General features: G+C 40.9%; 1 protein-coding gene across 1 annotated transcript in view; it reads left to right on the forward strand.

Moving 5' to 3' along the window:
- The window catches only part of LOC115124008 (ubiquitin carboxyl-terminal hydrolase 33-like), a 75,829-nt gene that overhangs the window by 24,227 nt on the left and 26,042 nt on the right, over positions 1 to 25,560 (forward strand). Inside the window, exons 8-13 of the mRNA XM_065005999.1 lie at positions 2,292 to 2,405; positions 8,482 to 8,560; positions 17,401 to 17,881; positions 18,298 to 18,474; positions 18,727 to 18,833; positions 20,644 to 20,816. Coding sequence (XP_064862071.1) covers positions 2,292 to 2,405; positions 8,482 to 8,560; positions 17,401 to 17,881; positions 18,298 to 18,474; positions 18,727 to 18,833; positions 20,644 to 20,816 — 1,131 coding nt within the window. The remainder of the gene's footprint in view (positions 1 to 2,291; positions 2,406 to 8,481; positions 8,561 to 17,400; positions 17,882 to 18,297; positions 18,475 to 18,726; positions 18,834 to 20,643; positions 20,817 to 25,560) is intronic.

Consider the following 25,560-nt stretch of genomic DNA (forward strand, 5'->3'; position numbering starts at 1 on the left):
GAATCCCAACCATAACAGAGACCAGTTACTTCATGAAGCCAACCCAAACAGAGACCAGTTACTTCATGAATCCCAACCCAAACAGAGACCAGTTACTTCATGAAGCCAACCCAAACAGAGACCAGTTACTTCATGAAGCCAACCAACCAGAGACCAGTTACTTCATTAATCTAACAATAACAGAATAAACTGTTTTCTGTAAACTATTTAGTTACTTTCAATGATGGCCGTAATGGCATCATATCTATTGGCTGTTATATGTTGTGTTTTTGCTGCCAAACACGAAGGCTGTTTATATTTAGTGTTTTGGCAGAGTTGCAAAGAAAAAGCCACATCTCAGACTGGCCAATAAAAGATTAAGCCACTGGACAGAGGAACTCTGCCTAGAAGGCCAGCATCCCGGAGTCGCCTCTTCACTGTTGAAGTTGAGACTGGACAGAGGAACTCTGCCTAGAAGGCCAGCATCCCGGAGTCGCCTCTTCACTGTTGAAGTTGAGACTGGACAGAGGAACTCTGCCTAGAAGGCCAGCATCCCGGAGTCGCCTCTTCACTGTTGACGTTGAGACTGGACAGAGGAACTCTGCCAAGAAGGACAGCATCCCGGAGTCGCCTCTTCACTGTTGACGTTGAGACTGGGGTTTTGTGGGTACTATTTAATGAAGCTTCCAGTTGAGGACTTGTGAGGAATCTGTTTCTCAAACTAGACACACAATGTACTTCTCCTCTTGCTCAGTTGTGCACCGGGGCCTCCCACTCCTCTTTCTATTCTGGTTAGGGCCAGTTTGCTCTGTTCTGTGAAGGGAGTAGTACACAGCGGTGTACGAGATCTTCAGTTTCTTGGCAATTTCTCACATGGAATAGCCTTAATTTCTCAGAACAAGAATAGACTGACGAGTTTCAGAAGAAAGTTCTTTGTTTCTGGCCATTTTGAGCCTGTAATCGAACCCACAAATGCTGATGCTCCAGATACTCAACTAGTCTAAAGAAGGCCAGTTTTATTGATTCTTTAATCAGGACAACAGTTTTCAGCTGTGCTAAGATAATTGCAAAAGGGTTTTCTAATGATCAATTAGCCTTTTTAAAATGATCAACTTGGATTAGCTAACACAACGTGCCAGCCATTGGAACACAGGAGTGATGGTTGCTGATAATGGGCCTCTGTACACCTATGTAGATATTCCATTAAAAATCAGCCGTTTCCAGCTACAATAGTCATTTACAACATTAATAATGTCTACACTGTATTTCTGATCAGTGTTATGTTATTTTAATGGACAAAAAAATTTGCTTTTCTTTCAAAAACAAGGACATTTCTCTGTGTTATATTACTAGATCCCTTTCTCAGTGTTCCATTGCTAGATCCCTTTCTCAGTGTTACATTACTAGATCCATTTCTCAGTGTTCCATTGCTAGATCCCTTTCTCAGTGTTCCATTGCTAGATCCCTTTCTCAGTGTTCCATTACTAGATCCTTTTCTCAGTGTTCCATTGCTAGATCCCTTTCTCAGTGTTCCATTGCTAGATCCCTTTCTCAGTGTTCCATTGCTAGATCCCTTTCTCAGTGTTCCATTGCTAGATCCCTTTCTCAGTGTTCCATTGCTAGATCCCTTTCTCAGTGTTCCATTGCTAGATCCCTTTCTCAGTGTTCCATTGCTAGATCCCTTTCTCAGTGTTCCATTGCTAGATCCCTTTCTCAGTGTTCCATTGCTAGATCCCTTTCTCATCCCTTTCTCAGTGTTCCATTGCTAGATCCCTTTCTCAGTGTTCCATTGCTAGATCCCTTTCTCAGTGTTCCATTGCTAGATCCCTTTCTCAGTGTTCCATTGCTAGATCCCTTTCTCAGTGTTCCATTGCTAGATCCCTTTCTCAGTGTTCCATTGCTAGATCCCTTTCTCAGTGTTCCATTGATCATGAACAAGATACGACACATAAGAAGTGTCTATTGAATATAATATATTACAGAATGTGGTGCGAGGACAATCTCGCTCTTTCTCAGTCTTTAACTCGTTTTCTCTCCCCTCTCTCTGTCTCTCTCTGTCTCTCGCTCTCTCGCTCTCTCTCGCTCTCTCTCGCTCTCTCTCTCTCTCTCTCTCGCTCTCTCTCGCTCTCTCTCGCTCTCTCTCGCTCTCTCTCTCTCTCGGTCTCTCTCTCTCGCTCTCTCTCGCTCTCTCTGTCTCTCTCTGTCTCTCTCTGTCTCTCTCTCTCTCGCTCTCTCTCTCTGTCTCTCTCTGTCTCTCTGTCTCTCGCTCTCTCTCTCTCTTGCTCTCGCTCTCGCTCGCTCTCGCTCTCCAGTCCTCCTCTTACCCAGTTCTTTGTGGAGTGTGGAGGTCTGGTGAGGACAGACAAGAAGCCTGCTCTGAGTAAGAGCTACCAGAAACTGGTGTCAGATCTCTGGCACAAGAACAGGTACACATCTCATTCTCTCAGTTTATTCAACACACGTATCTACTTGCTAGGGTGCTGTTTTACCCTGCCAGTTTATAACATGTTAGGGTCTGCAGCCTCAGAAATGAGGGCAATCCTGGAATGACCTACAGGTATCTCTCTCATGGCTCAAAGTAGAGGAGATAGTGACTTCATCACTACTTGTTTTTGTAAGAAGTATTGACATGTGGAATGCACCGAGTTGTCTGTTTAAACCACTAACACACAGCTCAGACACCCATACATACCCCACAAGACATGTCACCAGAGGTCTGTTTAAACTACTAACACACAGCTCAGACACCCATACATACCCCACAAGACATGCCACCAGAGGTCTGTTTAAACTACTAACACACAGCTCAGACACCCATACATACCCCACAAGACATGCCACCAGAGGTCTGTTTAAACTACTAACACACAGCTCAGACACCCATCCATACCCCACCAGACATGCCACCAGAGGTCTGTTTAAACCACTAACACACAGCTCAGACACCCATACATACCCCACAAGACATGTCACCAGAGGTCTGTTTAAACTACTAACACACAGCTCAGACACCCATACATACCCCACAAGACATGCCACCAGAGGTCTGTTTAAACTACTAACACACAGCTCAGACACCCATACATACCCCACAAGACATGCCACCAGAGGTCTGTTTAAACTACTAACACACAGCTCAGACACCCATCCATACCCCACCAGACATGCCACCAGAGGTCTGTCTAAACTACTAACACACAGCTCAGACACCCATCCATACCCCACAAGACATGCCACCAGAGGTCTGTTTAAACTACTAACACACAGCTCAGACACCCATACATACCCCACAAGACATGTCACCAGAGGTCTGTTTAAACTACTAACACACAGCTCAGACACCCATACATACCCCACAAGACATGCCACCAGAGGTCTCTTCAGTCTCCAAGTCCAGAACAGACTATGGGAGGCACACAGTACTACATAGAGCCATGACTACATGGAACCCTATTCCACAGTACTACATAGAGCCATGACTACATGGAACTCTATTCCACAGTACTACATAGAGCCATGACTACATGGAACTCTATTCCACAGTACTACATAGAGCCATGACTACATGGAACTCTATTCCACAGTACTACATAGAGCCATGACTACATGGAACTCTATTCCACAGTACTACATAGAGCCATGACTACATGGAACTCTATTCACAGTACTACATAGAGCCATGACTACAGGGAACTCTATTCCACAGTACTACATAGAGCCAGTTCTGACATACATGGAACTCTATTCCACAGTACTACATAGAGCCATGACTACATGGAACTCTATTCCACAGTACTACATAGAGCCATGACTACATGGAACTCTATTCCACAGTACTACATAGAGCCATGACTACATGGAACTCTATTCCACAGTACTACATAGAGCCATGACTACATGGAACTCTATTCCACAGAACTACATAGAGCCATGACTACAAGGAACTCTATTCCACAGTACTACATGGGGAGCCATGAACTATTCCACAGTGAAGAGCCAGCTGAACTATTCCACAGAACTACATAGAGCCATGACTACATGGAACTCTATTCCACTTAAACCCCAAGAACTACATAGAGCCATGACTACAGGAAACTCTATTCCACACTCAGGTAACTGATGCATGACTACAAAGTATCCCAATCAGTAGCTTTTAATGGGGATTTTAAACCCCAGATAAAATTACACCTTATGGAAAAGCGGGGACTGGGAACACACACACACACGATAACATATGCACATATGTACAGTGGGGCAAAAACGTATTTCGTCAGCCACCAATTGTGCAAGTTCTCACACTTAAAAAGATGAGAGGCCTGTAATTTTCATCATAGGTACACTTCAACTATGACAGACAAAATTAGAAAAAAAATCCAGAAAATCACATTGTAGGATTTTTAATGAATTTATTTGCAAATTATGGTGGAAAATAAGTTATTTAATATTAAACCCCAGGAAGAGTAGCTGCTGCCTTGGCAGGAACTAATGGGGATCCATAATAAACCCCAGGAAGAGTAGCTGCTGCCTTGGCAGGAACTAATGGGGATCCATAATAAACCCCAGGACGAGTAGCTGCTGCCTTGGCAGGAACCAATGGGGATCCATAATAAACCCCAGGAAGAGTAGCTGCTGCCTTGGAAGGAACTAATGGGGATCCATAATAAACCCCAGGAAGAGTAGCGGCTGCCTTGGAAGGAACTAATGGGGATCCATAATAAACCCCAGGAAGAGTAGCTGCTGCCTTGACAGGAACTAATGGGGATCCATAATAAACCACAGGAAGAGTAGCTGCTGCCTTGGCAGGAACTAATGGGGATCCATAATAAACCCCAGGAAGAGTAGCTGCTGCCTTGGCAGGAACTAATGGGGATCCATAATAAACCCCAGGAAGAGTAGCTGCTGCCTTGGCAGGAACTAATGGGGATCCATAATAAACCCCAGGAAGAGTAGCTGCTGCCTTGGCAGGAACTAATGGGGATCCATAATAAACCCCAGGAAGAGTAGCTGCTGCCTTGTCAGGAACTAATGGGGATCCATAATAAACCCCAGGAAGAGTAGCTGCTGACTTGACAGGAACTAATGGGGATCCATAATAAACCCCAGGAAGAGTAGCTGCTGCCTTGGTAGGAACTAATGGGGATCCATAATAAACCCCAGGAAGAGTAGCTGCTGCCTTGGCAGGAACTAATGGGGATCCATAATAAACCCCAGGAAGAGTAGCTGCTGCCTTGGAAGGAACTAATGGGGATCCATAATAAACCCCAGGAAGAGTAGCTGCTGCCTTGGAAGGAACTAATGGGGATCCATAATAAACCCCAGGAAGAGTAGCTGCTGCCTTGGAAGGTAGCTGCTGCCTTGGCAGGAATGGGGATCCATAATAAACCCCAGGAAGAGTAGCTGCTGCCTTGGAAGGAACTAATGGGGATCCATAATAAACCCCAGGAAGAGTAGCTGCTGCCTTGGCAGGAACTAATGGGGATCCATAATAAACCCCAGGAAGAGTAGCTGCTGCCTTGGAAGGAACTAATGGGGATCCATAATAAACCCCAGGAAGAGTAGCTGCTGCCTTGGCAGGAACTAATGGGGATCCATAATAAACCCCAGGAAGAGTAGCTGGTGCCTTGGCAGGAACTAATGGGGATCCATAATAAACCCCAGGAAGAGTAGCTGCTGCCTTGGCAGGAACTAATGGGGATCCATAATAAACCCCAGGAAGAGTAGCTGCTGCCTTGGCAGGAACTAATGGGGATCCATAATAAACCCCAGGAAGAGTAGCTGCTGCCTTGGCAGGAACTAATGGGGATCCATAATAAACCCCAGGAAGAGTAGCTGCTGCCTTGGAAGGAACTAATGGGGATCCATAATAAACCCCAGGAAGAGTAGCTGCTGCCTTGACAGGAACTAATGGGGATCCATAATAAACCCCAGGAAGAGTAGCTGCTGCCTTGGCAGGAACTAATGGGGATCCATAATAAACCCCAGGAAGAGTAGCTGCTGCCTTGGAAGGAACTAATGGGGATCCATAATAAACCCCAGGAAGAGTAGCTGCTGCCTTGGCAGGAACTAATGGGGATCCATAATAAACCCCAGGAAAAGTAGCTGCTGCTTTGGCAGGAACTAATGGGGATCCATAATAAACCCCAGGAAGAGTAGCTGCTGCCTTGGCAGGAACTAATGGGGATCCGTAATAAATAGAAATACAAAATAGTTTCTCACATTGCTTGAACGGTTGTTGTCAGGGCACCATTGGAAATGATACCCTGGTCTCAGTGGGTTCTCCTGGTTAAGTCAAGGTTCATAATAAAAGCAAATGTACGCTATTATTCTTCTGTGGTGTTTCATACAGTCCTAACCTTTTCTTCTGTGGTGTTTCGGACAGTCCTAACCTTTTCTTCTGTGGTGTTTCAGTCCTAACCTTTTCTTCTGTGGTGTTTCACACAGTCCTAACCTTTTCTTCTGTGGTGTTTCACACAGTCCTAACCTTTTCTTCTGTGGTGTTTCATACAGTCATAACCTTTTCTTCTGTGGTGTTTCACACAGTCCTAACCTCTTCTTCCTGTGGTGTTTCAGACAGTCCTAACCTTTTCTTCTGTGGTGTTTCAGACAGTCCTAACCTTTTCTCCTGTGGTGTTTCACACAGTCCTAACCTTTTCTTCTGTGGTGTTTCACACAGTCCTAAACTTTTCTTCTGTGGTGTTTCACACAGTCCTAACCTTTTCTTCTGTGGTGTTTCACACAGTCCTAACCTTTTCTTCTGTGGTGTTTCAGATAGTCCTAACCTTTTCTTCTGTGGTGTTTCAGTCCTAACCTTTTCTTCTGTGGTGTTTCAGACAGTCCTAACCTTTTCTTCTGTGGTGTTTCACACAGTCCTAACCTTTTCTTCTGTGGTGTTTCACACAGTCCTAACCTTTTCTTCTGTGGTGTTTCACACAGTCCTAACCTTTTATTCTGTGGTGTTTCACACAGTCCTAACCTTTTATTCTGTGGTGTTTCACACAGTCCTAACCTTTTCTCCTGTGGTGTTTCATACAGTCCTAACTTTTCTTCTGTGGTGTTTCAGACAGTCCTAACCTTTTCTTCTGTGGTGTTTCAGACAGTCCTAACCTTTTCTTCTGTGGTGTTTCACACAGTCCTAACCTTTTCTTCTGTGGTGTTTCAGACAGTCCTAACCTTTTCTTCTGTGGTGTTTCACACAGTCCTAACCTTTTCTTCTGTGGTGTTTCACACAGTCCTAACCTTTTCTTCTGTGGTGTTTCACACAGTCCTAACCTTTTCTTCTGTGGTGTTTCACACAGTCCTAACCTTTTCTTCTGTGGTGTTTCACACAGTCCTAACCTTTTCTTCTGTGGTGTTTCACACAGTCCTAACCTTTTCTTCTGTGGTGTTTCACACAGTCCTAACCTTTTCTCCTGTGGTGTTTCACACAGTCCTAACCTTTTCTCCTGTGGTGTTTCACACAGTCCTAAACTTTTCTTCTGTGGTGTTTCACACAGTCCTAACCTTTTCTTCTGTGGTGTTTCACACAGTCCTAACCTTTTCTTCTGTGGTGTTTCAGATAGTCCTAACCTTTTCTTCTGTGGTGTTTCAGTCCTAACCTTTTCTTCTGTGGTGTTTCAGACAGTCCTAACCTTTTCTTCTGTGGTGTTTCAGACAGTCCTAACCTTTTCTTCTGTGGTGTTTCACACAGTCCTAACCTTTTCTTCTGTGGTGTTTCACACAGTCCTAACCTTTTATTCTGTGGTGTTTCACACAGTCCTAACCTTTTATTCTGTGGTGTTTCACACAGTCCTAACCTTTTCTCCTGTGGTGTTTCATACAGTCCTAACTTTTCTTCTGTGGTGTTTCAGACAGTCCTAACCTTTTCTTCTGTGGTGTTTCACACAGTCCTAACCTTTTCTTCTGTGGTGTTTCACACAGTCCTAACCTTTTCTTCTGTGGTGTTTCACACAGTCCTAACCTTTTCTTCTGTGGTGTTTCACACAGTCCTAACCTTTTCTTCTGTGGTGTTTCACACAGTCCTAACCTTTTCTTCTGTGGTGTTTCACACAGTCCTAACCTTTTCTTCTGTGGTGTTTCACACAGTCCTAACCTTTTCTTCTGTGGTGTTTCACACAGTCCTAACCTTTTCTTCTGTGGTGTTTCACACAGTCCTAACCTTTTCTTCCTGTGGTGTTTCACACAGTCCTAACCTTTTCTTCCTGTGGTGTTTCATACAGTCCTAACCTTTTATTCTGTGGTGTTTCACACAGTCCTAACCTTTTCTTCTGTGGTGTTTCAGTCCTAACCTTTTCTCCTGTGGTGTTTCACACAGTCCTAACCTTTTCTCCTGTGGTGTTTCACACAGTCCTAACCTTTTATTCTGTGGTGTTTCACACAGTCCTAACCTTTTCTTCTGTGGTGTTTCAGACAGTCCTAACCTTTTCTTCCTGTGGTGGTTCACACAGTCCTAACCTTTTCTTCTGTGGTGTTTCAGTCCTAACCTTTTCTTCTGTGGTGTTTCAGACCATCCTATGTCGTCCCTACCAGTCTGTTCCAGGGGATCAAGGCTGTTAACCCCATGTTCAGAGGATACTCACAACAGGTAGGTTGTCTTCTCATCGGGTGGCAGGGTAGCCTAGTGGTTAGACTAATAACCGGAAGGTTGCAAGTTCAAATCCCCGAGCTGACAAGGTACAAATCTGTCGTTCTGCCCCTGAACAGGCAGTTAACCCACTGTTCCTAGGCCGTCATTGAAAATAAGAATTTGTTCTTAGCTGACTTGCCTGGTTAAATAAAGGTACAAAAAAATAAAAAAATAATTATTTTGTGATCATATCATTTATAATACGTTAAAACGGGTGTTTGTATGAAAGATACTATTCCCAGGCAGACCGATGGGCTCCTCTTGTTCTTCTTCTCTAGGGCTGTTACTGAACCAGTAAAGGTTATTCCCGGGCAGACAGATGGGCTCCTCTTGTTCTTCTTCTCTAGGGCTGTTACTGAACCAGTAAAGGTTATTCCCGGGCAGACAGATGGGCTCCTCTTGTTCTTCTTCTCTAGGGCTGTTACTGAACCAGTAAAGGTTATTCCCGGGCAGACAGATGGGCTCCTCTTGTTCTTCTTCTCTAGGGCTGTTACTGAACCAGTAAAGGTCATTCCCAGGCCGACAGATGGGCTCCTCTTGTTCTTCTTCTCTAGGGCTGTTACTGAACCAGTAAAGGTCATTCCCAGGCCGACAGATGGGCTCCTCTTGTTCTTCTTCTCTAGGGCTGTTACTGAACCAGTAAAGGTCATTCCCAGGCCGACAGATGGGCTCCTCTTGTTCTTCTTCTCTAGGGCTGTTACTGAACCAGTAAAGGTCATTCCCAGGCCGACAGATGGGCTCCTCTTGTTCTTCTTCTCTAGGGCTGTTACTGAACCAGTAAAGGTCATTCCCAGGCCGACAGATGGGCTCCTCTTGTTCTTCTCTAGGGCTGTTACTGAACCAGTAAAGGTCATTCCCAGGCCGACAGATGGGCTCCTCTTGTTCTTCTTCTCTAGGGCTGTTACTGAACCAGTAAAGGTCATGTCTCTGTCTTTCCTCAGCCCACCATCGCGAGCATTGAACAGATTCAACAGTCCGTTTCTCTTAAGGTTGACACCATTCTGTGGTCGATACAGTGTCAGTTCACTGTTTGTTCTGCAGTTTTAGTCAGAGAATATTAATTTGTCATGCTGGTCTGCAAGACAGGCTGTTATAGCTATCATTATAACTATATCATTAACTATATCATTATAACTATATCATTATAACTATATCATTAACTATATCATTAACTATATCATTATAACTATATCATTATAACTATATCATTATAACTATATCATTATAACTATATCACTATAACTATATCACTATAACTATATCACTATAACTATATCACTATCACTATATCATTATCATTATAACTATATCATTATCACTATATCATTATAACTATATCATTAACTATATCATTATAACTATATCATTAACTATATCATTATCATTATAACTATATCATTATCATTATAACTATATCATTATCACTATATCATTATAACTATATCATTATAACTATATCATTATAACTATATCATTAACTATATCATTATAACTATATCATTAACTTTATCATTATCATTATAACTATATCATTATCATTATAACTATATCATTATCACTATATCATTATCACTATATCATTATCACTATATCATTATAACTATATCATTATAACTATATCATTATAACTATATCATTAACTATATCATTATAACTATATCATTAAATATATCATTATCATTATAACTATATCATTAAATATATCATTATCATTATAACTATATCATTATATCATTATCATTATAACTATATCATTATAACTATATCATTATAACTATATCATTATAACTATATCATTAACTATATCATTATAACTATATCATTAAATATATCATTATCATTATAACTATATCATTAACTATATCATTAACTATATCATTAACTATATCATTAACTATATCATTAACTATATCATTATCACTATATCATTATCACTATATCATTATAACTATATCATTATAACTATATCATTATAACTATATCATTATAACTATATCATTAACTATATCATTATAACTATATCATTAACTATATCATTAACTATATCATTATAACTATATCATTATAACTATATCATTATCATTATAACTACATCATTATAACTATATCATTATCATTAACTATATCATTATAACTATATCATTATAACTATATCATTATAACTATATCATTAACTATATCAATAACTATATCATTATAACTATATCATTATAACTATATCATTAACTATATCAATATCATTATAACTATATCATTATAACTATATCATTATAACTATATCATTAACTATATCATTATAACTATATCATTAACTATATCATTAACTATATCATTATAACTATATCATTATAACTATATCATTATCATTATAACTACATCATTATAACTATATCATTATCATTAACTATATCATTATAACTATATCATTATAACTATATCATTAACTATATCATTAACTATATCATTATAACTATATCATTAACTATATCATTATAACTATATCATTATCACTATATCATTATCACTATATCATTAACTATATCATTATCATTATAACTATATCATTATAACTATATCATTAACTATATCATTATCATTATAACTATATCATTATCATTATAACTATATCATTATCATTATAACTATATCATTAACTATATCATTATCACTATATCATTATAACTATATCATTAACTATATCATTATAACTATATCATTATCATTATAACTATATCATTATCATTATAACTATCATTATCATTATAACTATATCATTATAACTATATCATTATCATTATAACTATATCATTATCATTATAACTATATCATTATAACTATATCATTATCACTATATCATTAACTATATCATTATCACTATATCATTAACTATATCATTATAACTATATCATTAACTATATCATTATCACTATATAATTAACTATATCATTATCATTATAACTATATCATTATCATTATAACTATATCATTATAACTATATCATTATAACTATATCATTATCATTATAACTATATCGTTATAACTATATCATTATCATTATAACTATATCATTATAACTATATCATTATAACTATATCATTAACTATATCATTAACTATATCATTATAACTATATCATTATCACTATATCATTATAACTATATCATTAACTATATCATTATAACTATATCATTATCATTATAACTATATCATTATCATTATAACTATATCATTAACTATATCATTATCATTATAACTATATCATTATAACTATATCATTATCATTATAACTATATCATTATAACTATATCATTATAACTATATCATTAACTATATCATTAACTATATCATTAACTATATCATTAACTATATCATTATCACTATATCATTATAACTATATCATTAACTATATCATTATAACTATATCATTATCATTATAACTATATCATTATCATTATAACTATATCATTATCATTATAACTATATCATTATAACTATATCATTATAACTATATCATTATCATTATAACTATATCATTATCATTATAACTATATCATTATAACTATATCATTATAACTATATCATTATAACTATATCATTATAACTATATCATTATAACTATATCATTAACTATATCATTATCACTATATCATTATAACTATATCATTAACTATATCATTATAACTATATCATTATCACTATATCATTAACTATATCATTATAACTATATCATTATCATTATAACTATATCATTATCATTATAACTATATCATTATCATTATAACTATATCATTATCATTATAACTATATCATTATCATTATAACTATATCATTATAACTATATCATTATCATTATAACTATATCATTATCATTATAACTATATCATTATAACTATATCATTATAACTATATCATTATAACTATATCATTATAACTATATCATTATAACTATATCATTAACTATATCATTATCACTATATCATTATAACTATATCATTAACTATATCATTATAACTATATCATTATAACTATATCATTATAACTATATCATTATAACTATATCATTATCACTATATCATTATAACTATATCATTATCATTATAACTATATCATTATCATTATAACTATATCATTATCATTATAACTATATCATTAACTATATCATTATCATTATAACTATATCATTATCATAACTATATCATTAACTATATCATTATCATTATAACTATATCATTAACTATATCATTATCATTATAACTATATCATTAACTATATCATTATCATTATAACTATATCATTATCATTATAACTATATCATTATCATTAACTATATCATTATCATTATAACTATATCATTATAACTATATCATTATAACTATATCATTATAACTATATCATTAACTATATCATTATCATTATACCTATATCACTATATCACTCTACCTATATCACTATATCACTCTACCTATATCACTATATCACTCTACCTATATCACTATATCACTCTACCTATATCACTATATCACTCTACCTATCACTATATCACTATATCACTCTACCTATATAACTATATCACTATATCACTCTACCTATATCACTATATCACTCTACCTATATCACTGTATCACTCTACCTATATCACTGTATCACTCTACCTATATCACTATATCACTATATCACTCTACCTATATAACTATATCACTATATCACTCTACCTATATAACTATATCACTATATCACTCTACCTATATCACTATATCACTCTACCTATATCACTATATCACTATACCTATATAACTATATCACTATATCACTCTAACTATATCACTACCTATATAACTATATCACTATATCACTCTACCTATATCACTCTACCTATATCACTATACCTATATAACTATATCACTATATCACTCTACCTATATCACTCTACCTATATAACTATATCACTATATCACTCTACCTATATCACTCTACCTATATAACTATATCACTATATCACTCTACCTATATAACTATATCACTATATCACTCTACCTATATAACTATATCACTATATCACTATACCTATATCACTATATCACTCTACCTATATCACTATATCACTCTACCTATATCACTATATCACTCTACCTATGTCACTATATCACTCTACCTATATAACTATATCACTCTACCTATATAACTATATCACTCTACCTATATAACTATATCACTATATCACTCTACCTATATCACTATATCACTCTACCTATATCACTATATCACTCTACCTATATAACTATATCACTATATCACTCTACCTATATCACTATATCACTCTACCTATATAACTATATCACTATATCACTCTACCTATATAACTATATCACTCTACCTATATCACTATATCACTCTACCTATATAACTATATAACTATATCACTCTACCTATATAACTATATCACTCTACCTATATCACTATATCACTCTACCTATATCACTCTACCTATATAACTATATCACTCTACCTATATCACTATATCACTCTACCTATATAACTATATAACTATATCACTCTACCTATATCACTATATCACTCTACCTATATCACTATATCACTCTACCTATATAACTATATCACTATATCACTCTACCTATATCACTCTACCTATATCACTATATCACTCTACCTATATCACTCTACCTATATCACTATATCACTCTACCTATATCACTATATAACTATATCACTCTACCTATATAACTATATCACTCTACCTATATAACTATATCACTCTACCTATATAACTATATCACTCTACCTATATCACTATATCACTCTACCTATATCACTATATCACTCTACCTATATCACTATATCACTCTACCTATATCACTATATCACTCTACCTATATCACTATATCACTCTACCTATATAACTATATCACTCTACCTATATCACTATATCACTCTACCTATATCACTATATCACTCTACCTATATCACTCTATCACTCTACCTATATCACTATATCACTCTACCTATATCACTCTACCTATATCACTATATCACTATACCTATATCACTATATAACTATATCACTATAACTATATCACTATACCTATATCACTCTACCTATATAACTATATCACTCTACCTATATCACTCTACCTATATAACTATATAACTATATCACTCTACCTATATCACTATATCACTCTACCTATATCACTATATCACTCTACCTATATCACTATATCACTCTACCTATATCACTATATCACTCTACCTATATCACTATATCACTCTACCTATATCACTATATCACTCTACCTATATCACTATATCACTCTACCTATATCACTATATCACTCTACCTATATCACTCTACCTATATCACTATATCACTCTACCTATATCACTCTACCTATATCACTATATCACTATACCTATATCACTCTACCTATATCACTATATCACTATACCTATATAACTATATCACTATATCACTCTACCTATATCACTATATCACTCTACCTATATCACTATATCACTCTACCTATATCACTATATCACTACCTATATCACTCTACCTATATCACTATATCACTCTACCTATATCACTATACCTATATCACTATATCACTCTACCTATATCACTATACCTATATCACTATACCTATATCACTATATCACTATACCTATATCACTATACCTATATCACTATATCACTCTACCTATATCACTATACCTATATCACTCTATCACTATATCACTCTACCTATATCACTATACCTATATCACTATATCACTCTACCTATATCACTATACCTATATCACTATACCTATATCACTATATCACTCTACCTATATCACTATATCACTCTACCTATATCACTCTACCTATATCACTCTACCTATATAACTATATCACTCTACCTATATCACTCTACCTATATCACTATATCACTCTACCTATATCACTCTACCTATATCACTATATCACTATATCACTCTACCTATATCACTATATCACTCTACCTATATCACTCTACCTATATCACTCTACCTATATCACTCTACCTATATAACTATATCACTATACCTATATCACTCTACCTATATAACTATATCACTATACCTATATCACTCTACCTATATAACTATATCACTCTACCTATATCACTATACCTATATAACTATATCACTCTACCTATATAACTATATCACTATACCTATATAACTATATCACTCTAACTATATCACTATCATTATACATTTCCTCTAAACCTCCAGTAATATCTGCACTGATGCTCCTTTGGGCAGGAGACTGCAGCAAGCTGAATTCACTGTTATGTTCATGGGACCCTTCCTGGACAATCCCAGCTTGCAGATGGATACACTGCTACCATGAAGGGATGCACCTGATTGGCTATGATGTTCAGATATCCTGTGGCATTCAAACGTAGCTCCACTTTTATCAAGGGGCCCAATGTGTACCATGAAAACACACCCCACCACCAGCCTGTAATGTTGACATTATGGATGCAGGTGCTCGTTGTTTTCTCCCTACCCTAGTCCTCCCATCCGCGTGAAACAGCAGGAACCAGGATTTATTAGACCAGGCGATGTATTTCCATTTCTCGAGAGTCCAGTGTTTTCCTTCTTAAAGCACAATGCAACCACATTATCTTATTTTGCTGAAAGAAGTCGACCTCTTTAAGGTCGTCGGCTGCCGTACACCCATTCGTGTCAAGGTTCATCGAGTTGTACAGTATTTTATGGGTCTTTGGGCACCAATGTTGTCCTGGACTGTCAGTTGACTAACTATAGCCTGTCTGTTGCTCTTGAGTGTGGAAAAACCCAGCAGTTTTACAATTCTTGACACGATCAAACTGGTTCGCCTGTCACCAACTACCATAATCCCTGTTCAAAGGCACTTCCATCTTTTGTCTTGCCTGTTCACCTTCTGAACGGCACACAGACATACAATCCATGTCTCAAGGTTTAAAAATCCTTCTTTAACCTTCATGGATCATTCTTTAAAACGTCTCCTCCCCTTCATCTACACGTCTCCTCCCCTTCATCTGCATGTCTCCTCCCCTTCATCTACATGTCTCCTCCCCTTCATCTGCATGTCTCCTCCCCTTCATCTACATGTCTCCTCCCCTTCATCTACACTGATTTGAAGTGGCACCAATAAGGGATCATACCTTTCACCTGGTCAGCCGTGTCGTGGAAAGAAAGAGCAGGTGTTCCTAATGTTTTGTCCAGTGTGTATGTGTAGGACAGTAAATACTAACTATATATGACCTATGTCTACTTCAGGACTCTCAGGTGTTCCTAATGTTTTGTCCAGTGTGTATGTGTAGGACAGTGTATACTAACTATATATGATCTATGTCTACTTCAGGACTCAGGAGTTCCTAATGTTTTGTCAAGTGTGTATGTGTAGGACAGTGTATACTAACTGTATATGATCTACTTCAGGACTCTCAGGTGTTCCTAATGTTTTGTCCAGTATGTATGTGTAGGACAGTGTATACTAACTATATATGATCTATGTCTACTTCAGGACTCAGGAGTTCCTAATGTTTTGTCAAGTGTGTATGTGTAGGACAGTGTATACTAACTGTATATGATCTACTTCAGGACTCTCAGGTGTTCCTAATGTTTTGTCCAGTATGTATGTGTAGGACAGTGTATACTAACTATATGATCTATGTCTACTTCAGGACTCTCAGGTGTTCCTAATGTTTTGTCCAGTGTGTATGTGTAGGACAGTGTATACTAACTATATATGACCTATGTCTACTTCAGGACTCTCAGGAGTTCCTGCGCTGTCTGATGGACCAGCTCCACGAGGAGCTGAAGGAGCCACTGGCCGAGCCCCCCGACAACGACCTACACTCTCACGCCATCGTTATGGATGACGGCGGCCCCGACGACGACAGCCCCAGCCAATCGGACAACGACTTTCAGTCATGCGAGTCGTGCGGCGGCGGCAGCAGCAGCGAGCGGGTGGACAGTGAGGGTCAGGGTGGGAGTGGGGACAGGCAGGCGGCGCCGTCGTCAAGGGAGGAGTCTAACGAGGCGGAGATGCTGATCCCCGACGGGCCTGACTCCTCCCACTCTTCCGGCCAGACCAATAGGGAGTTGCAGAAAGAGAAGAACCTGATCAACGACCTCTACCGGGGGTCAGGGGGAGACCTGGATAAAGACATGGATACCGCTCCCACCAACGAGGCCACGCCCATCGTCAGCAGCCAGGGGACAATCAAAGTCCAAATACGGATGGCTGGTAGGTGGGATGGCTGGTAGGTGGGATGGCTGGTAGGTGGGGTGGCAGGTAGTGGGGGTGGCTGGTAGGGGGGTGGCTGGTAGGGGGTGGCTGGTTAGGGGGATGGCTGGTTAGGGGGATGGCTGGTAGGTGGGGTGGCTGGTAGGGGGTGGCTGGTAGGGCGGTGGCTGGTAGGGGGGTGGCTGGTAGGTGGGGTGGCTGTTATGTCTGGTAGGGGGGATGGCTGGTAGGTGGGGTGGCTGGTAGGTGGGGTGGCTGGTAGATGGGGTGGCTGGTAGGTGGAGTGGCTGGTAGATGGGGTGGCTGGTAGGAGGGGTGGCTGGTATGTCTGGTAGGGGGGGATGGCTGGTGGGTGGCACTGATTGTAAGTTGTTCTGGATAACAGTCTCCTCCTCTCTGCACCTCTCTGTTCGCAGAGCTGCAGGTAGTGTCCAGCAGCACCCGGACCCAGAGTCCAGTCCATACGGAGGGACACTGCCTCACCAAGATGTCCTCCAGCCCCCCCAAGGCTAACTCTGTCTGGCCAGGAATGTCCTCCAGCCCCCCCAAGACTAACTCTGTCTGGCCAGGAATGTCCTCTAACCATAAGAAAGGTATAGTATGAAAAATGAAAATACACGAAGGCAACAGTACAGAGTCATTAGAGTATCTCTCTACGGCCTCCCGAGTGGCGCAGTGGTCTAAGGCAGAGATTCTGGGTTCGAGTCCAGGCTCTGTCTCTGTCTGTCTCTCTGTCTGTCTCTCTGTCTGTCTCTCTCTGTCTCTCTCTCTGTCTGTCTCTCTCTGTCTGTGACTCTCTCTCTGTCTCTCTCTCTCTCTGTCTCTCTGTCTCTCTGACTCTGTAGTGTCCTCATTCTCCTCAACAAAGAGCCAGAAGAAGTATCGTAGTGTGATATCGGACGTGTTTGATGGGACCATTGTCAGCTCAGTACAGTGTCTGACCTGCGATAGGGTGAGTATTTTGTCTAGCCATCTTGTGGGGCTCCTTCCTCCTCTCAGGCCTTAACCCTCTCACCCTCCATGTTAACTTGACTCACGTCTCTCTGCCTCATCTTTGGAGTATGGAGTTACTCTGAACCCACACTGTTCTGCGGGAAGGCCTGCCGGTTTGGACTTGATGGAGTACAGCAGGAGTGACTTTACGTAGCAGGCTAGGAGAGTTAAGGTAGCAGGTTAGGAGAGTTAAGGTAGCAGGTTAGGAGAGTTAAGGTAGCAGGTTAGGAGAGTTAAGGTAGCAGGTTAGGAGAGTTAAGGTAGCAGGTTAGGAGAGTTAAGGTAGCAGGTTAGGAGAGTTAAGGTAGCAGGTTAGGAGAGTTAACGTAGCAGGCTAGGATAGTTAACGTAGCAGGCTAGGATAGTTAACGTAGCAGGTTAGGAGAGTTAACGTAGCAGGCTAGGATAGTTAACGTAGCAGGCTAGGATAGTTAACGTAGCAGGTTAGGAGAGTTAACGTAGCAGGCTAGGATAGTTAACGTAGCAGGCTAGGATAGTTAACGTAGCAGGCTAGGATAGTTAACGTAGCAGGCTAGGATAGTTAACGTAGCAGGCTAGGATAGTTAACGTAGCAGGCTAGGATAGTTAACGTAGCAGGCTAGGATAGTTAACGTAGCAGGCTAGGATAGTTAACGTAGCAGGCTAGGATAGTTAACGTAGCAGGCTAGGATAGTTAACGTAGCAGGCTAGGATAGTTAACGTAGCAGGTTATGCTACAATTGTCCTCGACGCAACTCAAACATATCTAGCAACAACCAGGCCTTCCCTCAGAACAGCCTTTGTTTCCATTCATGCAATTCTACCTCATCTTTACATATCACTCCTCCCTCATCTTTACATATCACTCCTCCCTCATCTTTACAGATCACTCCTCCCTCATCTTTACATATCACTCCTCCCTCATCTTTACATATCACTCCTCCCTCATCTTTACAGATCACTCCTCCCTCATCTTTACATATCACTCCTCCCTCATCTTTACATATCACTCCTCCCTCATCTTTACATATCACTCCTCCCTCATCTTTACAGATCACTCCTCCCTCATCTTTACATATCACTCCTCCCTCATCTTTACATATCACTCCTCCCTCATCTTTACATATCACTCCTCCCTCATCTTTACAGATCACTCCTCCCTCATCTTTACATATCACTCCTCCCTCATCTTTACAGATCACTCCTCCCTCATCTTTACAGATCACTCCTCCCTCATCTTTACATATCACTCCTCCCTCATCTTTACAGATCACTCCTCCCTCATCTTTACATATCACTCCTCCCTCATCTTTACAGATCACTCCTCCCTCATCTTTACAGATCACTCCTCCCTCATCTTTACATATCACTCCTCCCTCATCTTTACATATCACTCCTCCCTCATCTTTACATATCACTCCTCCCTCATCTTTACAGATCACTCCTCCCTCATCTTTACAGATCACTCCTCCCTCATCTTTACAGATCACTCCTCCCTCATCTTTACATATCACTCCTCCCTCATCTTTACATATCACTCCTCCCTCATCTTTACATATCACTCCTCCCTCATCTTTACAGATCACTCCTCCCTCATCTTTACAGATCACTCCTCCCTCATCTTTACATATCACTCCTCCCTCATCTTTACAGATCACTCCTCCCTCATCTTTACAGATCACTCCTCCCTCATCTTTACAGATCACTCCTCCCTCATCTTTACAGATCACTCCTCCCTCATCTTTACAGATCACTCCTCCCTCATCTTTACATATCACTCCTCCCTCCAGGTGTCAGTGACCCTTGAGAACTTCCAGGACCTGTCCCTGCCCATCCCAGGTAAGGAGGACCTGGCTAAACTCCACTCCTCCTCCCATCAGACGTCTCTGATCAAGGCTGGGTCCTGTGGTGAGGCCTACGCTGCTCAGGGATGGGTCGCCTTGGTCATGGAATACATCAAGAGGTACGGACAGCCTGGTGACACTAACTAGAAAACCCTTTAATGGGTACAGACAGCCTGGTGACCCTAACTAGAAAACCCTTTAATGGGTACAGACAGCCTGGTGACCCTAACTATTATACCCTTTAATGGGTACAGACAGCCTGGTGACCCTAACTAGAAAACCCTTTAATGGGTACAGACAGCCTGGTGACCCTAACTATTATACCCTTTAATGGGTACAGACAGCCTGGTGACCCTAACTAGAAAACCCTTTAATGGGTACAGACAGCCTGGTGACCCTAACTAGAAAACCCTTTAATGGGTACAGACAGCCTGGTGACCCTAACTAGAAAACCCTTTAATGGGTACAGACAGCCTGGTGACCCTAACTAGAAAACCCTTTAATGGGTACAGACAGCCTGGTGACCCTAACTAGAAAACCCTTTAATGGGTACAGACAGCCTGGTGACCCTAACTAGAAAACCCTTTAATGGGTACAGACAGCCTGGTGACCCTAACTATTATACCCTTTAATGGGTACAGACAGCCTGGTGACCCTAACTAGAAAACCCTTTAATGGGTACAGACAGCCTGGTGACCCTAACTAGAAAACCCTTTAATGGGTACAGACAGCCTGGTGACCCTAACTAGAAAACCCTTTAATGGGTACAGACAGCCTGGTGACCCTAACTAGAAAACCCTTTAATGGGTACAGACAGCCTGGTGACCCTAACTATTATACCCTTTAATGGGTACAGACAGCCTGGTGACCCTAACTATTATACCCTTTAATGGGTACAGACAGCCTGGTGACCCTAACTATTATACCCTTTAATGGGTACAGACAGCCTGGTGACCCTAACTATTATACCCTTTAATGGGTACAGACAGCCTGGGGACCCTAACTAGAAAACCCTTTAATGGGTACAGACAGCCTGGTGACCCTAACTATTAAACCCTTTAATGGGTACAGACAGCCTGGGGACCCTAACTATTATACCCTTTAATGGGTACAGACAGCCTGGGGACCCTAACTAGAAAACCCTTTAATGGGTACAGACAGCCTGGGGACCCTAACTATTATACCCTTTAATGGGTACAGACAGCCTGGGGACCCTAACTAGAAAACCCTTTAATGGGTACAGACAGCCTGGTGACCCTAACTATTATACCCTTTAATGGGTACAGACAGCCTGGGGACCCTAACTAGAAAACCCTTTAATGGGTACAGACAGCCTGGTGACCCTAACTATTAAACCCTTTAATGGGTACAGACAGCCTGGGGACCCTAACTATTATACCCTTTAATGGGTACAGACAGCCTGGTGACCCTAACTATTATACCCTTTAATGGGTACAGACAGCCTGGTGACCCTAACTAGAAAACCCTTTAATGGGTACAGACAGCCTGGTGACCCTAACTATTATACCCTTTAATGGGTACAGACAGCCGGGGGGCCCTAACTATTATACCCTTTAATGGGTACAGACAGCCTGGTGACCCTAACTATTATACCCTTTAATGGGTACAGACAGCCTGGTGACCCTAACTATTATACCCTTTAATGGGTACAGACAGCCTGGTGACCCTAACTAGAAAACCCTTTAATGGGTACAGACAGCCTGGGGACCCTAACTATTATACCCTTTAATGGGTACAGACAGCCTGGTGACCCTAACTAGAAAACCCTTTAATGGGTACAGACAGCCTGGTGACCCTAACTATTATACCCTTTAATGGGTACAGACAGCCTGGTGACCCTAACTATTATACCCTTTAATGGGTACAGACAGCCTGGTGACCCTAACTATTATACCCTTTAATGGGTACAGACAGCCTGGTGACCCTAACTATTATACCCTTTAATGGGTACAGGGATACGAATGATGTGATGGGGCAGAGTGAGTCAGCAGGTTGAAGATCATGTGACAAGCCATACAGATCAGTTATGTCAGGGCCCCTATGTCCCCCAACACCACTTCCTATGTCCCCCAACACCACTTCCTATGTCCCCCAACACACACTTCCTATGTCCCCCAACACCACTTCCCACGTCCCCCAACACCACTTCCTATGTCCCCAACACGCACTTCCTATGTCCCCAACACGCACTTCCTGTCCCCCAACACGCACTTCCTGTCCCCCAACACGCACTTCCTGTCCCCCAACACGCACTTCCTGTCCCCAACACCACTTCCCTGTCCCCAACACCACTTCCTATGTCCCCCAACACCACTTCCTATGTCCCCCAACACCACTTCCTATGTCCCCCAACACCACTTCCTATGTCCCCCAACACACACTTCCTATGTCCCCCAACACCACTTCCTATGTCCCCCAACACCACTTCCTATGTCCCCCAACACCACTTCCTATGTCCCCCAACACCACTTCCTATGTCCCCCAACACCACTTCCTATGTCCCCCAACACACACTTCCTATGTCCCCCAACACACACTTCCTATGTCCCCCAACACACACTTCCTATGTCCCCCAACACACACTTACTATGTCCCCCAACACACACTTACTATGTCCCCCAACACACACTTCCTATGTCCCCCAACACACACTTCCTATGTCCCCCAACACACACTTCCTATGTCCCCCAACACACACTTCCTATGTCCCCAACACACACTTCCTATGTCCCCCAACACACACTTCCTATGTCCCCCAACACACACTTCCTATGTCCCCCAACACACACTTCCTATGTCCCCCAACACACACTTCCTATGTCCCCCAACACACACTTCCTATGTCCCCCAACACACACTTCCTATGTCCCCCAACACACACTTCCTATGTCCCCCAACACACACTTCCTATGTCCCCCAACACACACTTCCTATGTGCCCCAACACACACTTCCTATGTCCCCCAACACCACTTCCTATGTCCCCCAACACCACTTCCTATGTCCCCCAACACCACTTCCTATGTCCCCCAACACCACTTCCTATGTCCCCCACTTCCTACACCACTTCCTATGTCCCCCAACACACACTTCCTATGTCCCCCAACACACACTTCCTATGTCCCCCAACACACACTTCCTATGTCCCCCAACACACACTTCCTATGTGCCCCAACACACACTTCCTATGTGCCCCAACACACACTTCCTATGTCCCCCAACACCACTTCCTATGTCCCCCAACACCACTTCCTATGTCCCCCAACACCACTTCCTACGTCCCCCAACACCACTTCCTACGTCCCCCAACACCACTTCCTACGTCCCCCAACACCACTTCCTACGTCCCCCAACACCACTTCCCTACGTCCCCCAACACCACTTCCTACGCCCCCAACACCACCGTCCCCCAACACCACCGTCCCCCAACACCACCGTCCCCCAACACCACCGTCCCCCAACACCACCGTCCCCCAACACCACTTCCCTACGTGCCCCAACACACACTTCCTACGTGCCCCAACACCACTTCCTACGTGCCCCAACACACACTTCCTTTGTGCCCCAACACACACTTCCTTTGTGCCCCAACACACACTTCCTTTGTGCCCCAACACACACTTCCTTGTCCCCCAACACACACTTCCTTTGTCCCCCAACACACACTTCCTTTGTCCCCCAACACACACTTCCTTTGTCCCCCAACACACACTTCCTTTGTCCCCCAACACACACTTCCTTTGTCCCCCAACACACACTTCCTTTGTCCCCCAACACACACTTCCTATGTGCCCCAACACACACTTCCTATGTGCCCCAACACCACTTCCTGTCCCCCAACACCACTTCCTATGTCCCCCAACACCACTTCCTGTCCCCCAACACCACTTCCTGTCCTGTGCCCCAACACCACTTCCTGTGCCCCAACACACACTTCCTGTGCCCCAACACACACTTCCTATGTCCCCCAACACCACTTCCTGTCCCCCAACACACACTTCCTATGTCCCCCAACACACACTTCCTATGTCCCCCAACACACACTTCCTATGTCCCCCAACACCACTTCCTGTCCCCCAACACACACTTCCTTACCACTTTCATATTGTCTGCATCAGTGGTGTAAAGTACTTCAGTAAAAATACTTTAAAGTACTACTTAAGTAGTTTATTTTGGGGAATCTGTACGTTACTTTACTGTTTATTATTTTTGTTTACTTTTACTATATTCCTTAAGAAAATATTGTACTTTTTACTCCTTACATTTTCCTTGACAACCAAAAGTACTCATTACATTTTGAATACTTAGCAGGATAGGAAAATGGTTCAATTCACGCACTTCTTAAGATTAGTAGGAGTCAGGGTTGGGGTCAACATTAACACATTGTTAGGAGTCAGGGTTGGGGTCAACATTAACACATTGTTAGGAGGAGTCAGGGTTGGGGTCAACATTAACACATGGTTAGGAGGAGTCAGGGTTGGGGTCAACATTAACACATTGTTAGGAGTCAGGGTTGGGGTCAACATTAACACATTGTTAGGAGGAGTCAGGGTTGGGGTCAACATTAACACATTGTTAGTAGGAGTCAGGGTTGGGGTCAACATTAACACATTGTTAGGAGGAGTCAGGGTTGGGGTCAACATTAACACATGGTTAGGAGGAGTCAGGGTTGGGGTCAACATTAACACATTGTTAGGAGTCAGGGTTGGGGTCAACATTAACACATTGTTAGTAGGAGTCAGGGTTGGGGTCAACATTAACACATTGTTAGGAGTCAGGGTTGGGGTCAACATTAACACATTGTTAGGAGTCAGGGTTGGGGTCAACATTAACACATTGTTAG

The sequence above is a fragment of the Oncorhynchus nerka genome, linkage group LG20, assembly GCF_034236695.1.
Source record: "Oncorhynchus nerka isolate Pitt River linkage group LG20, Oner_Uvic_2.0, whole genome shotgun sequence".
Taxonomy (NCBI): Eukaryota; Metazoa; Chordata; class Actinopteri; order Salmoniformes; family Salmonidae; genus Oncorhynchus; species Oncorhynchus nerka.